Here is a 14,148-nt window from a genome sequence, read left to right on the forward strand (position 1 = left end):
TTTTTGCTGACTGATGCTTTTCTTCGTAATAAATCTCCATAAAGATCCAGTTGTCGCCTCATATGGTCTCCTATTAGCTGATATTTTTTTTATGAATAAATTTTAATTTTTGCTCAATAAAGCCTTAAATTACATCGCGACGTTAATTTTTTGAAAATAAAAAATAAAAAAAAAATTAGTTATGCCAATTAAAAAATAAATTTACTGTAGTAGCATTGCCTTACAAAAATTGTAATAAAAAAATTAAACCACGAAGAAATTGAAAAAAGTACTTTTTTTATTTTTATAACACAATTCACTATTCGTATTGCTTCGCGTGAGGTGTACGATTTCAGTTGGGAACGTCGCTTGGTCAGTCGAGTTTGTGATTTGACGTCTGTCTGTCTTGGCAAAAAAAGAGGAAATTTTCTCAGTGCATTTATCCGTGTCGCGAGCACAATAATCCATTCGATAAATTCGTAATCCCTGACTGTGCAGAATGGATGACGAGTTGGAGGACAGGGTGTTGTATCAGACTTACGCTTCTTACATGAAATTCCTTTCAAAGTTTGCTCTGGGAGTCCCAACGCTCAACTCCTCCGTCGCCTACATGTGGAAACTCCGTCTGTACCTTATGAAGCCCGAAGTGATCATCTGTGGCCTCCTGCTGGTCCTGCTGATTGTCTACCTTCAGGCTGTGGAGATGTGGAGCAAGGATTTCATGGGGAAAATCCAGAAATCCCTTGGCTACTCCACCAAAGCCTCCAAATTGCAGCTCCTGTCGACTTATTCGGAGAAACTTAGCTGGGAAATCAAGAAGGATGCCAGTGCCTGCTTTGCCATCCAAGGCAGGAGACCCAGGATGGAAGACAGGTCAGTGAAAAAGGGGATATTTGGGAAAGTGAAATTGAGATGAGAGCATTTTGCAATTCAGTCAATGGGAATGGCTATAAATAGGTCGAGAATTCCTTAGTGTTTGATTCTAATCTGGGGGCCTTGGTGAAAGATTCTCTTACGCGCTGGGAAAGAAGAAAGTCAACGACTCAATTTCTTATCAAGAATTTACGCAGAATGCTTTTTAGCTAGAATTGCTCTCAATCCCAACTTCTGTGGTCGTGAAATTCCCATCTGATCAATCCCAAACTTTGGCTAAAGACTTATTAAAACAAGAAAATGCAGTTGGAATAAGGGGTGATTCATTCGGAGAAATCTTTGTCATCGCCCGAAATATTTATCTTCTAAGCTCAAGAAGCCTGAGAAGGACACTACGGAAGGGACGTGATAATATTTAAAAAAAAAAAAAAAACAAACGAAGACAAAAATCGTATAATAATTTCTGTGATTTTTAGCTGTGTTTCCGTGTTTCTAGATACGTTTCCGTGTTTCTTAAAAGCGATTTTGTATTTCAGGAGTAATTATTTTTATGTTTTTTTGGCTGAATTTATGTGTTTCTAGATATGCTTCCGTTTCCATTGAACGTTATTTCCCGTTCATGAAATAATTTCTACGATTTTTGTCCGCATTTCCGTGTTTCTAGATACGTTTCTGTGTTCCTTGAATGCGATTTATGATTTGGCAATTTCTATGATTTTTGTCTGCGTTTCCGTATTTCTAGACAAGCTTCCGTGTTCCTTGAACGCTGTTTTCCATTTTTGAACAATTTCTAAGATTTTTGTCTGCGATTCCGTTTTTCTAGATACGTTTACCTGTTCCTTAAATGCGATTTTACATGTTAGGAAAAGTTTCTATGATTTTTGGCTGACTTTATGTGTTTCTAGACACGCTTCCGTTTCCCCTTGAACGCTATTTTCTGTTCTTGGAACAATTTCTAAGATTTTTGTCTGCGTTTCGGTGTTTCAGCTAGATATGTTTCCGTGTTGCTTAAATGCGATTTTGTATTTTAGGAGAAATCATTTCTATAATTTTTGGCTGAGTTTATGTGTTTCTAGATACGTTTCCGTGTTCTTTAAATGAGTTTTAACGATTTTGGAATTTCTACGATTTTTGTCTGCGTTTCCGTGTTTCTAGATACGTTTCCGTGTTCCTTAAAAGCGATTTTGTATTTTAGAAATCATTTATATGATGTTTGGCTGCGTTTCGGTGTTTATATATACATTTCCGTGTTTCTAGATATGTTTCCGTGTTTATTGAATGCTGTTTTCCATTTTTGAACAATTTTTACATTTTTTGTCTGCGGTTCCGTATTTCTAGATACATTTTTGTGTTCCTTAAAAGCGACTCATTGTAAAACACAAACCGACGTAATATATTTAACGAGGTGGGGGTTCCGGAAATCGTCGGGAAAAATACTTCACTCAGGGAGAACTCATCAACTTATCGCACGTTAAAAAGCGACCTCTCTGGAATAATTTCTATGATTTTTGGCTGACTTTATGTGTTTCCAGACACGCTTCCGTTTCCCTTGAACGCTATTTTCTGTTCTTGGAATAATTTCTACGATTTTTATCTGCGTTTCCGTGTTTCTAGATACGCTTCCGTTGTCCTTGAACGCTGTTTTCCATTTTTGAACAATTTCTAAGATTTTTGTCCGCGCTCCCGTGTTTTTAAATACGTTTCCGTGTTTCTTAAATGCTATTTTGCATTTTAGGAATTATTTCTATGATTTTTGGCTGACTTTATGTGTTTTTGGATACGTTTTCGTATTCCTTAAATGCAAATTTAACGTTTTTGGAATAATTTCTACGATTTTTGGCTGTATTTATATATTTCTTTAGATATCGATAGGTTTAATTTAACTGAGAAAATTTCACAAAACGGAATATTCTAGTGGTCCTCTAACATTCGGATTTTTTTTGTGAATAATGAACTGATATAATAACCAAAAATATAATCCAAAATTCAATTGTAATACCCTCAAGGGGGTCTCAGTGGCGCAATAGGCAAGACCGTTGGTTCTTGGGCGGATGAGATCTTTGGCTCGACTCTCACAGTTGTGAGTTCGAGTCCCGCCCGGTGCAAAGATCTGAATGTTTAGAAAAAGACATTTTCACTGTGACATAACGTAATAAAAATGCACCGCCTCTGTCCAAAAAACTCCGGGAGCATGGAAGAAGCATCCACATCACGGGGAAGGCGCTCCTGGGCGGTCTACACATGGACTTAGCGGATTCTTCCAACACGGGATACAACAGCAGCAATATAACATTGATTACATTGTAACAAGTATTCCGACACGATTAATAATAATAATACCCTCAAGTTTCTTTAGGCAAGCTTTTTACTAATTTATAAAATCAAATCAAATCAGAATGTGAACCATTAGAGAACTTATCTAAGTCGCGAGTTCGAGCATTCTACAAAGCCGGCACGCTTTTCCGCAATTTTTTAAACCGGGTTCAACCTATAAGAGGTGACTTATTCTCGTATATTTTTTGCTTTGAAGGCTATCTGATTTCACGAGTTGTACGGTGCAATTTGGATTTGGATATGTACTCGGAAATGAATTTTCGAAATTTTCGGTGTTTACGGAGCATTTTTTAGAGCTTTCACAAGGAAACATTTGGATTTCTTGAGTTTCACAAAGGTTTTTTTTTGGGCTTTTCGCTAGAAATTTTTAAAGTTTTCAGTTTTCGTGAAGTATTTTTTCGGATCTCACGAAACAACAAGGAAACTTTTGGCTTTCTCGAGTTTCACAAAGGTTTTTTTTTGGGTTTTTCGTTAAGAAATTTTTGAAATTTTCAGTGTTTGTGAAGTATTTTTTGGGTTTCTCAGATCTCACGAAAAAAACAAGAAAACTTTTGGGTTTCTCGAGTTTTACGAAGGTTTTTTTTCGGGTTTTCGGAAAGAAATTTTTTAAATCATCAGTTTTAGTAAAGTAATTTTTGGATTTTTCGCATCTCACGAAGCAACAAGGAAACTTTTGAGCTTCTCGAATTTAACGAAGGTATTTTTTTGGGGGATTTTCGAGATCATATTTTTGAAATATTCAGTTTTCATGAAGTAATTTTTGGGTTTCTCGAGTTCCACAAAGATTTTTTGGTTTTTTCGGGAAATAAGTTTTGAAATTATCAGTTTTCGTTAAGTAATTTTAGAGTTTCTCGAGTTTAACGAAGCAATTTTTGTTGAGTTTTCGGGATTCGCGAAAGAAGTCTTGAAATTTTCGGTTTTTGTGAAGCAATTTTTGGGTTTCGACGTTTTGGAATTTTTGGATTTTTCGAAGAAATTTTCGGGTTTTTCGGGTTTGACAAAATAACTTTTGGGTTTTCGGGTTTGGATTTGGAAAAGATTCTTTGAAATTTTCGGACTTCGTGAAGCATTTTTGGGTTTTTAGAAGACATTTTTAGGTTTTTCGGGTTTCGCAAATTAAGTTTTGGGTTTCGAGGAATAACTTTAGGATTTTGTGTTTCGTGAAACATTTTTTTTAGGTTTTCCCAATTTCATAAAACAACTTTTCGTTCTTGGGTTTCGTGAAGTAATTTTAGGGTTTCTCGAGTTTCACGAAGCAATTTTTGTTGAGTTTTCGGGATCCGGGAAGGAAGTCTTGAAATTTTCGGTTTTCGTGAAGCAATTTTTGGGTTTCAAGTTGCAATTTTTGAATTTCTCGGATTTCCTGAAGCGGTTTTATTTAAGTTCTAAGTTTTCGGATTCTGCGAAAGACGTTTTGGAATTTTTGGATTTCGGGTTGGATTTTCGGATTTGACAAAATAACGTTCGGGTTTTCGGGTTTTGGAAAAGATTCTTTGAAATTTTCGGGCTTCCTGAAGCATTTTTGGGTTTTAAAAGAAATTTGTAGGTTTTTCGAGTTTCGCAAATTAAGTTTTGGGTCTCTGGGAATAAATTCAGGATTTTTCGTGTTTCGTGTAATAATTTTTTAGATTTTCCCAATTTAGTGAAACAACTTTTTCATTTCTTAAGTTTCGCGAATCAATTTTTGAGTTTCTCGAGTTTCGGGAAGAAACAAATTGTCATCGGTTTTGCTATATGAAACACCCCTTGCTAATGCATGACTTAACTTAAAAATCATTGATCCTTAAGTTGAAACAAAAATTTTTATTTACTTCCGAGTTGATATCAAAAATAATCGGACTTGGCAAAAAGCAAAATGGGCTTATCACTTGTTTTTCCTCGTGTTAAGATTTATCGTCGAGGAGAACGTCAACAGTGACACGGGAATTGCCCTTTTTGCCATTTTTGATGGGCATGCTGGGGATTTTGCTGCTGATTATGCCAAAGATGTCCTCATGAAGAGTGTCACTAGTAAAATTCTCGATGCTCACAACATCATCAATGGCAAAGTGGCCGAAACGCCTCCGGAGAAGAAGCCGAAGCCCGAGGAGAGTGAAGAGAACAAGGAGAATATTGCTGTGGATAAGAATTCTGTCACACAGCGACGTTCCAGTTTCCGGAAGTCGTATTCGTCCTTCACGGAAGAGTGCCTGCAGAAGGGAAATTGCAATCAGGCTGCCCAGGAGCCTGATATTTACAATCTCAATGCTCTCTGCAGGCCACTCAATAAAGAAGCCTTTCTCAATCAGAATAGTCCCAGTCAGAAGACCGAAAAGCCTCAAGTGCTCGACACCAAATGCTACATCGACAGCGGCAAGATCAACTATGGCAAATTGCTCACTGATGAGGTTCTGGCTGCTGATCACGAACTTGTGGAGTCAGCAAAGAAAATTGTGAGTAAGAATGAATGTTTTTTTTCTGTGATGTTTATGGGGTGGAAAATGAAGGTTTAGTTTAACTAATTTTCCGGATAATATCGGGTGAATTAATGGCAGTGAAATCATCAATTTAATTTATCAATTTTGTTACTTAAAAGCTTTCTTTTTATAAACGGTGATTTTTTATTTGGTTTTGCACTTGAAATTCAGAAGGTAGCACAGGGTGTTATAGCAAATGAGATAATTTTGCTAATTTTTTTTTAATTATTATTTTTGAAAGGTTTTTTTCACGCTTGAAAAATTTTTAGCGCTCACTTTTTTTCTCCTTTTGATAAGACTGGAAGTTAATATATTATTTTTTTAGCGACGATACAAGAAAAAAACACTTCGATAAAGATAATAATGTTACTGGTTTTTTTTTAAGAAGATGCTTGTTTTTCTGGTAACTTTTTATTCTATTTTTAATCCGCTAATAAACAATCATAGAAATTGAATAATCTTTTTAGAATCTTCGCAAAAACATCAATGTAATTATGTTTAGAATTTCTACGAACAATTTAGCGGTTCCAAATTTAAAGCTCATTGTTTTACAAAAATTTATTTTAATTTATTTTAAAAAAAAGGACCCATTTATTAAAGTAAAAAGTAAAGTAAAAATAAAAATAAATTAAAGAAATAGACATAAATAATTCAAAAAAATAATCATACGGTTTAGCCGAGACACAAACCTCGGTTACCTCAGTCAAAGGAACCACCACTAAAGGAAAAAGTCATTTTCGCATTCGAATCTGGCAAAAAAAGAGGCTGATGTTGCATTTATTTTTTAATGTTTTTAGGAATTTTTATTATTCTTGAGGAATTCTTCTTGCCTAATTTTGTTGCAAGAGGTTTAATAAATATAAAAAATGCGATAATTGTGATAAATTTGTGACTTGCAGGGTTTTTTTTTTTTTTTTTGAGAACAAATGACAATGAGTGAAAGAACACTGATGGAAAATTGAAAATTTTTTATGTTTCTTGTAAGCTTTTTTTTTGCTCCACAAATAAAAAGAAACTATTCCAGAATCCTTAGATTGCAAAGGATGTGAAATTTTCCATTTCTTGAAGGATAAAAAGGCATTTTTTCCAGTCAGTGACACTTGTCGTGATCTAATGGAGTGAATTTTAGTGTCCGGAAGGCTTCGCAACAGGACACAGTCTGGAAGTCGACCTAGAACTTCTAGAGAGCCTCTTCCCGAGAAGATAGAATGTCAAGATGACTAAAAACAATGCCCTCAAAAGCCCCAAAAAAGATGAGAGACATGGTCTGCATGCTATCTTTTCCAGGGCAACTTTCACACTAAAAAAAATCAAGAAAAAGCAGTAAAAATCATAGAATTTCTCCAGAAATCACTTCACAGGCAACTTTTTTTTTATTAATAATATTTGATAAATTTGATACGGAAATTCGCTTACTTCCGTGCAAAATTACGTGAAAAATATCAACACAAATGTCGCAAAGGGCACTGTCCGTCATCTTCTATTTGAAAAATGAACCGTCATGGTGCATTTCTTCGAGCAAAACAACCACATTTTCAAGACAATTTTTAGAAGATTTTCCACGAACAATTCAAAAAATAAATAATCACAAATGCTTCCAAAACTCACTAATTTTCTATTCCAATTCATAAATCACCGATATTCCACATAATTTTCATTATTTTCCACGAATTATAAAATGTTGCAAAAGTCGCTGGGCTTCAACTATCAAATCACGCATTTTAACCAATTCTTTGTCACTAAACTAATTCTAAAAATTATTTTCTCTATATTAACATCAATTTTTAATGAAATTCCATTGATTTAGCTTCACAAATTAGCTTTAAAAAGCAATCTCGGCGACGGTTTTTTCAAATGCTGGCGACTACCACTACAAAAGCAGAAAAACGACTTTTCCCTTTAGTGGTGGTTCCTCTGCCTCAGTTTACCATAATTTAGTGTACATGGGGTTCCAGTGTTATGCACAATTTCGAGATCGAAAAAAACTGCGCAAAATATTTTCAAGCATCCAGGAAATTTGCGTATAAGCAGGATTTTCCTTCAAATTAGCAAAAAAATTAGCGCCAATTTTTGTAACTAGAGAAGACTTGGGCAAAATTAGTCAAACAAATGAATTCTTTCATTCACAAAAAATGCTAGTATCAGTTTTGTAAATATTTTAAAGAATAGGCAGGGAGGTGTTTACATTGATAAAATTATGGTTTCCTCAATATTTCTTGTAAGGTAAAATATAAAATTCTAATATCGAATATCTTCGATGACCCATTTTACCCCAGTCTACCCTAACCATTTATAAGAGATGCTTTTCGAAGTTACCGCTTAAAAAGAGTTTTCGAACCGTTTTCGAAATAAACAAAAAACAAAGTGGTTTTGGAGGAGTGGAGGGAGGGGGGTGAAAAGTAAAAGAAAAAAAGACTGTCCTATATTGCAAAAATCCGCGTAAAATTCCACGGTCCGCGAAAATCCGAAAAAAATCCGTGATCCGCGAAAACCCGCAAAAAATTCCGTAGTCCGTTAAAATCCGCGGAAAATTCCGCGATCTGCGAAAATCCGCGAAAAATACCGCGGTTCGCAAAAATCCGCGAAAAATTCCACAGTCCGCGTAAAAAACGCAAAAGAATTTCTCGACTCATGAAAATCCGCAAAAATTCCGTGGCTCGTAAAAATCCGCGAAAAATTCCGCGATCTGCGAAAGTCCGCGAAAAATTCCGCAGTTCACAAAAATCCGTAAAAATTTCCACGGTCCGCGAAATTCCGCGACCCGCGAAAAAGTCCGCGGCCCGTGAAAACCCGCCCGAAATTCCGCGATATGCGAAAATCCTTGAAAAATTCTGCGGTTCTCAGAAATCCACGAAAATCCGCACAAAATTCCGCGAAAAATTCCGTGCCCCGTGAAAATTCGCGAAAAATTTCGCAGTTTGCAAAGATCCACGAAAAATTCAACGGTCAGCGAAAATCCTCAAAAAAATTCCGAGACCCAGGAAAATCCGCGAAAAATTTCGTGGCCCGTGAAAATCCGCGGAGAGTTCCGCAATCTGCGAAAATCCGTGAAAAATTCCGCGGTTCCCAATCCACAGTCCGCGAAAATTTGCAAAAAATTCCGCAACTCACGAAAATCCGCGGAAAATTCCGTGGATCGTGAACTACTTCAGACAAGGGGTTTAGCCCAGTTCCCGAAAGTTTCAAAATCTTAAATAGCGAGCAATTTTATTGCTTTTTGAGAACCTAATCGAACAGACTAGGCTTTTCTACATGGTCCTTGCTTTTTTACGCCTTCACCGCTTTTTTACACGTGGAAAAAATATTCAAAAATTGCAGCACTAAACCAATTTTTGCATCAATTTGATGTTTTTTACGCCTTATGAGACAATAATCTTTAAAAAGAAACTGATGTATTAGTAAAATTGTCCGTTTATAAGTACCTTGAGAAAAGAGCAAAGAGCAATTGACCGATCAATTGCTTTTTGCTCTTGATTCGAGGTGTTTAGATTTGGCAAATTTTACTAATGAATCATTTTCTTTATAAAGAATATTTTCTCAGAGAATGGAAAAAACATCAAATTGGTGCAAAAATTGGTTTGGTTCCGCAATTTTTTGATTATTTTTTCCACGTGTAAAAAAGCAATGAAGGCGTAAAAAGCAATGACCATGTAGAAAAGCCAAGTCTGTTCGCTGTGAATAATTCATTTATTTTTAATAGTCCATTCCTAAGTTGAATTTTTTCAAAAAAAAAAAATCGCAATTGATAAAAAATTAGAACAGTTAAACCATTTGCTTAATCCTTAGGTCTGTAGCCCGTATATAATACGTGTAATTATGTAAAAATCACGCCTAATTAAGATCCCTTGCCCCCCCCCCTCCCTCACCTGAGCTGTAAGGGGTCAAAAATTTAATTTGCAAATGGTCATATCTTCGGCTACAACCTTTTGACACTCCAACTTTATCCGAATTAGTCGAAGGTCCGATTCATCGAAAAATCGATTTTTGAAAATTCGATGTTGAATATTTCGAAAACTAGACAAGATTTATTCTTTAAATTTTAGTATGTTATAGCTGAGGTCGAGACCTTTCCAACGGTTGGTCGCACTCCTCTCTCAATGTTTCCTGACCCGAGCTATAACCAAAAAGGTCTTGACCTGACTGCATTTTTAGTGTTTCTGAAGCAATTTCGATGAAATTTTAGTATATTGTATCTGAGATCGAGACCTTTCCAATGGTGGATCCCATCCGTCTCTACTCCAAACCACTGTACTCTAATCCTTACTATATCCAAATTAGCTTATGGTAGCTGAGATTCTTTAGGCGACCCCGAAGCCAATATAAATATTTTTTATACGCAATGAAAAATTTTATTTGCTAATGTTTTTTGCTATTTTGCTGACGTCCTAGTAATGTTAGTTTTATTGCTATTTTGTTACTTGGGTCAAAAAAGTGAGAGTCACATTAAATTTGCAGAAAAATTTTGCTGGTACAACAGCCCTTATAGCTGTTCTCGATGGCACGAAATTGGTGGTGGCGAATGTTGGAGATTCTCGTGGTGTCATGTGTGACTCCAAGGGGAATGCAATTCCTCTGTCTTTTGACCACAAGCCGCAGCAGGTGCGAGAGAAGAAGAGAATCCAGGAAGCTGGAGGATTTGTGGCCTTCAATGGGGTTTGGAGAGTTGCTGGAATTCTTGCAACTTCCCGTGCCATGGGTGACTATCCGCTGAAGGATAAGAAATTGGTCATTGCAGATCCGGACATTTTGACTTTTAACCTGCGAGATCACAAGTACGAAGCAAATTAAGGAGTTTTTTTTTCAGTGATTTTTTTTAATTGATAATTTTTCAGGCCAATGTTTATTATTTTGGCATCTGATGGACTTTGGGATACGTTCAACAATGAAGAAGCTGTGGCTTTTATCAAGGAACGCCTCGATGAGCCCCATTTTGGCGCCAAGAGTCTCACAATGCAGTCGTACTATCGAGGATCTGTTGATAACATATCGGTTCTTGTGGTTGTCTTCAAAAATGGCACTTTTCGCGTAGGTTCCTCTGCGGGATCTGACTGAATTTTCATTGTTGTTGTTTATTTTTTCTTTTTGGGGCAGCTACCAAACCAGAGAGACTTTTTTTCTGCCCTCCTTCGTACGGCTAAATATTTATTGTCCGTCACAAAAGTCATTTATTTTTGTCTGGGAATCTTCCCATTTCAATGTTTTTTTTTACCTCCCAATATTTAGGTAGTTAATATCTAGAAGAAAAAAAACTTAGAGCACTTGTTTGTTTGCACGTAAAAATTCTTTAAAAATTAGTAAATCACGCGTAAATTTTGTAGATTTTGTATTTGATCGCGATGGGTGTTTGATATTTTTAAGAAAGGAAAAAAAAAGTGATTAAGGGAAGGAGCACTTTTTGTGTGTTGATGATGGAGCATAAAAAAATGATGAAAGAGATGATGGCAGGACTTATCTCTCTTCGAATATTCTTTATTCTTTTTCTTGGATAGATTGATATTCCTATTGATCGTTTGAAAAGGATAGGAAATATATTTTTTAGATCACTGTCCGTCCAATATTAATCACGATAATAACTCTCTTTTCTACCGCAGAAATTTTCTACCACAAATTTTTTTATCCTCGCAGTGAAATTCACCCCAATTCACAGCAGTTTTTCTTCTCTCTAAAAAATTGTACGATATTTTCCTTTATCGATAATTAGATACAATAATTGTGTATTTTCTCAACAGTGTGATTTTTCTACGTGCCAAAAATGGGCAAAGAAATCACAAAATAAAAGGAATATTTAATCACAACAATTGTGTTTTTCTTCTTTGGTTGGTTGGTTGGTAGATTAAGATTTTTCTTCAAAAGAAAAATTTACGCACACATTCTAGCCGATACACACTAATCGAATATTATTCCCGCCATTATCTAAGCTAAAATGCATCGACTAATTTAAATTTCCATGTTGAAGTTGCAGAGGGCGTAGCGAGTTCTCAGTTTGTTTTGAAGCGCGATTCGGGATTTCCGTTTTGTAGTGAAAAAAACTTATTTTCGCGATTAATTTATATTAAATTGTGAAGGAAACATTGTGAAAGTGCTTATAAGTCCCCAATGAAGGCTTATCACATAGAGAATTAGTGAAAAGGCAAGAATCATAGCAGAAAAAGGTAAGAAATCAAGCTTTGCATCGGTATCCCTTTCGGAACAATGGCGTCTCCATTGCATATATTCACTCCGGTGTTTGGGGTGTTTGGGATCAATTTTAGCAAAAAAAACCGTGTTAATCATCCCAAAATTAATAATATTTTAATAGTTGATACAGAGGAACCAACATTTAAGGAAAAAGTTGTTTTTCTGCTTTTGTAGTGGTGGTCGCCAGCATTTGAAAAAAAAAACGTCGCCGAGATTGCTTTTTAAAGTCGATTTGTGAAGTTTAATTAATGAAATTTCAATAAAAATTGGTGTTAACATAAAGAAATTCTTTTCAGAATTAGTTTAGTGACATAGAATTGGTTAAAAGGCGTGATTTAATTGTAAAAATAGGATAAATATGGGTCGCCCAGCGACTTTTGCAATATTTCATTTTTCATGGAAAATTATGAAAATCATGTAGAATATGAGTGATTTATGAATTGTAATAGAAAATTGGTGAGTTTTGGAAGCATTTGTGACTATTTATTTTTTGAAATGTCCATGGAAAATTCTCGGAAAAATGTCTTGAAAAAGTGCTTGTTTTGCTCGAAGAAATGCGCCCAAGACGGTTCAGTTGTCAAATAAATAAAAGAAAGCTAGACTCTTTGGCCGCTGAAGTGGAAGGCACTGGAGTGCCGCTGGACTTGGCCAAAGTGGTCCTGAGAAGTCGCAAAAGACACAAAGGCAATTTACTCTTTAGCGTCACACTTTTATTCAGCAAGTTAATTCATATAAAATTGAGTTTTTCCTAATGCTTTATGATCAAATATAATAATTCAGAGAGGAAAAAATTTTCCATTGCGTGAAAACTCGGAAAAACCCCGGGTCATATATGACCCTATTGTCCTCAAGGGAAGTATACATACCATTTTCAAAATCTATATCACGGGCTTTTTAAGAGTTTTCTTGCTTGAAGTTATTAATTTGGCCAAAACCATGGCAAACTGGATTGTTTTAATGAACACTGTACTCCTGGTGTTTAAGAAATCTTTCTGGTATTCCCTTGAACAGTCTGTGTCACAATATTTTGAGTGGCATTTGGCAAAAATAAAATTATCCATATATTTATTCACACACAATACAATTGCACAATATGGGACGCTTGCAGAATACTCTAAAATATTGCAAATTATGTTATAATTCATCAGATATAAGATGAAATGTCCAGGAGCAAGATATTTTTCTTCTGGATTTCACAAAGAAAAACAATGTCCCAACTACATTGTTGGCACGAAAAACTGTCAAAAACTTTTACCCTTGCCGACAATAGGGTCGTAGGGGAGACTGGGGCACATGTAACCATTTTCGATAGATGCGAATTTGAGGTGATTTTCCAAGGACACCGTGATTTTTTGGAAAATATTTCTTAGCTCATGTTTTACCCTTGGGTATAGGCAATTCGTCGAGGGTAATGCGGATGCTGGAAAACAATTGAGTTTTCCATAAAAATAAAATTTGTGTCACCGTGCATTTTTCTCTTTTCACAAAATACCTGGGGTAGAAGTAACCACTTTCTGGGGAGGATGTAAACACCTTTTTTCCCACTCTTGAAATTAACTTTGCACCACTCTCGATTATTTTAATTACTTAAGAGATATATAAAGACTGTATATTTTTCAAAAAATCATGACACTTTTTACAAAGAATAATTAAAATAGCAAAAAAACTAAAAGCATGCATATCAAAGACATTTTTCAATGGATTTTCCCCATATTTTGACATCATGTGACTTTTTATTGAACACAGCGCCACCAATTTTTTTCGTAATCTATGAATTATAGATATTTCGCATGAAGGTCAATTTCCCGCTCTTTTACCTACTCATTTTGTGAAATTGAAATTGCCTGGTTACATCTACCCCAAATGCTGTTTTCTGACCAATTATTAATTCTTTTGAAATAATGAGAATCTCAATTTGTCTAGTAAATCCATAAATATAATCCTAAAAGATGTAGGAAAGAACTGGTATTGCTACATTTCGATTATTTTACACAGTTTTTAATTTCCAGGTGGAAATCCAAATGACCAAAATAATTGAAATATCAACATTTTCGGGAAAAATGATTTTTATTTTTAAAGTATTAGGATTTTTTTGACCAATTCTTCTGTGGACATACATCCCCACGGTATCTATGAATGCTTATGGGTTTTATCCTCTGGAGTCTTAAAATTAATGGAAAAAATCACAGTGTTTACAACTACCCCAGATTACTACTGCCCCAGTTCCCCCTATATGACCCGGAAAATTCTATACGCTTTTCTGGAAAATTGAGAGTACTTTATGATATCAAAAATATGCAATATACAATCTTCGGATATTCCATTATGT

General features: G+C 35.3%; 1 protein-coding gene across 1 annotated transcript; it reads left to right on the forward strand.

Moving 5' to 3' along the window:
• The first annotated feature begins 327 nt into the window (after positions 1–327).
• Positions 328–11,437, forward strand: LOC129807136 (protein phosphatase 1L). The gene is made up of 4 exons (XM_055856185.1): positions 328–852; positions 5,075–5,618; positions 10,098–10,414; positions 10,475–11,437. The coding sequence occupies exons 1-4, from the start codon at positions 479–481 to the stop codon at positions 10,692–10,694; spliced, it is 1,455 nt and encodes a 484-aa protein (XP_055712160.1). The 5' UTR covers positions 328–478; the 3' UTR covers positions 10,695–11,437.
• Positions 11,438–14,148: the final 2,711 nt, after the last annotated feature.

The sequence above is a fragment of the Phlebotomus papatasi genome, chromosome 3 (assembly GCF_024763615.1).
Source record: "Phlebotomus papatasi isolate M1 chromosome 3, Ppap_2.1, whole genome shotgun sequence".
Taxonomy (NCBI): domain Eukaryota; kingdom Metazoa; phylum Arthropoda; class Insecta; order Diptera; family Psychodidae; genus Phlebotomus; species Phlebotomus papatasi.

What these genes read in the sequence shown, in the direction of transcription:
- LOC129807136 (XM_055856185.1), top strand. Translation starts at nt 479, where the DNA reads ATGGATGACGAGTTGGAGGACAGGGTGTTGTATCAGACTTACGCTTCT. An exon ending in TGGAGTCAGCAAAGAAAATT is followed by an intron (nt 5,619 to 10,097) that starts GTGAGTAAGAAT and finishes TTAAATTTGCAG; the next exon opens with AAAAATTTTGCTGGTACAAC. An exon ending in TTTAACCTGCGAGATCACAA is followed by an intron (nt 10,415 to 10,474) that starts GTACGAAGCAAA and finishes ATAATTTTTCAG; the next exon opens with GCCAATGTTTATTATTTTGG.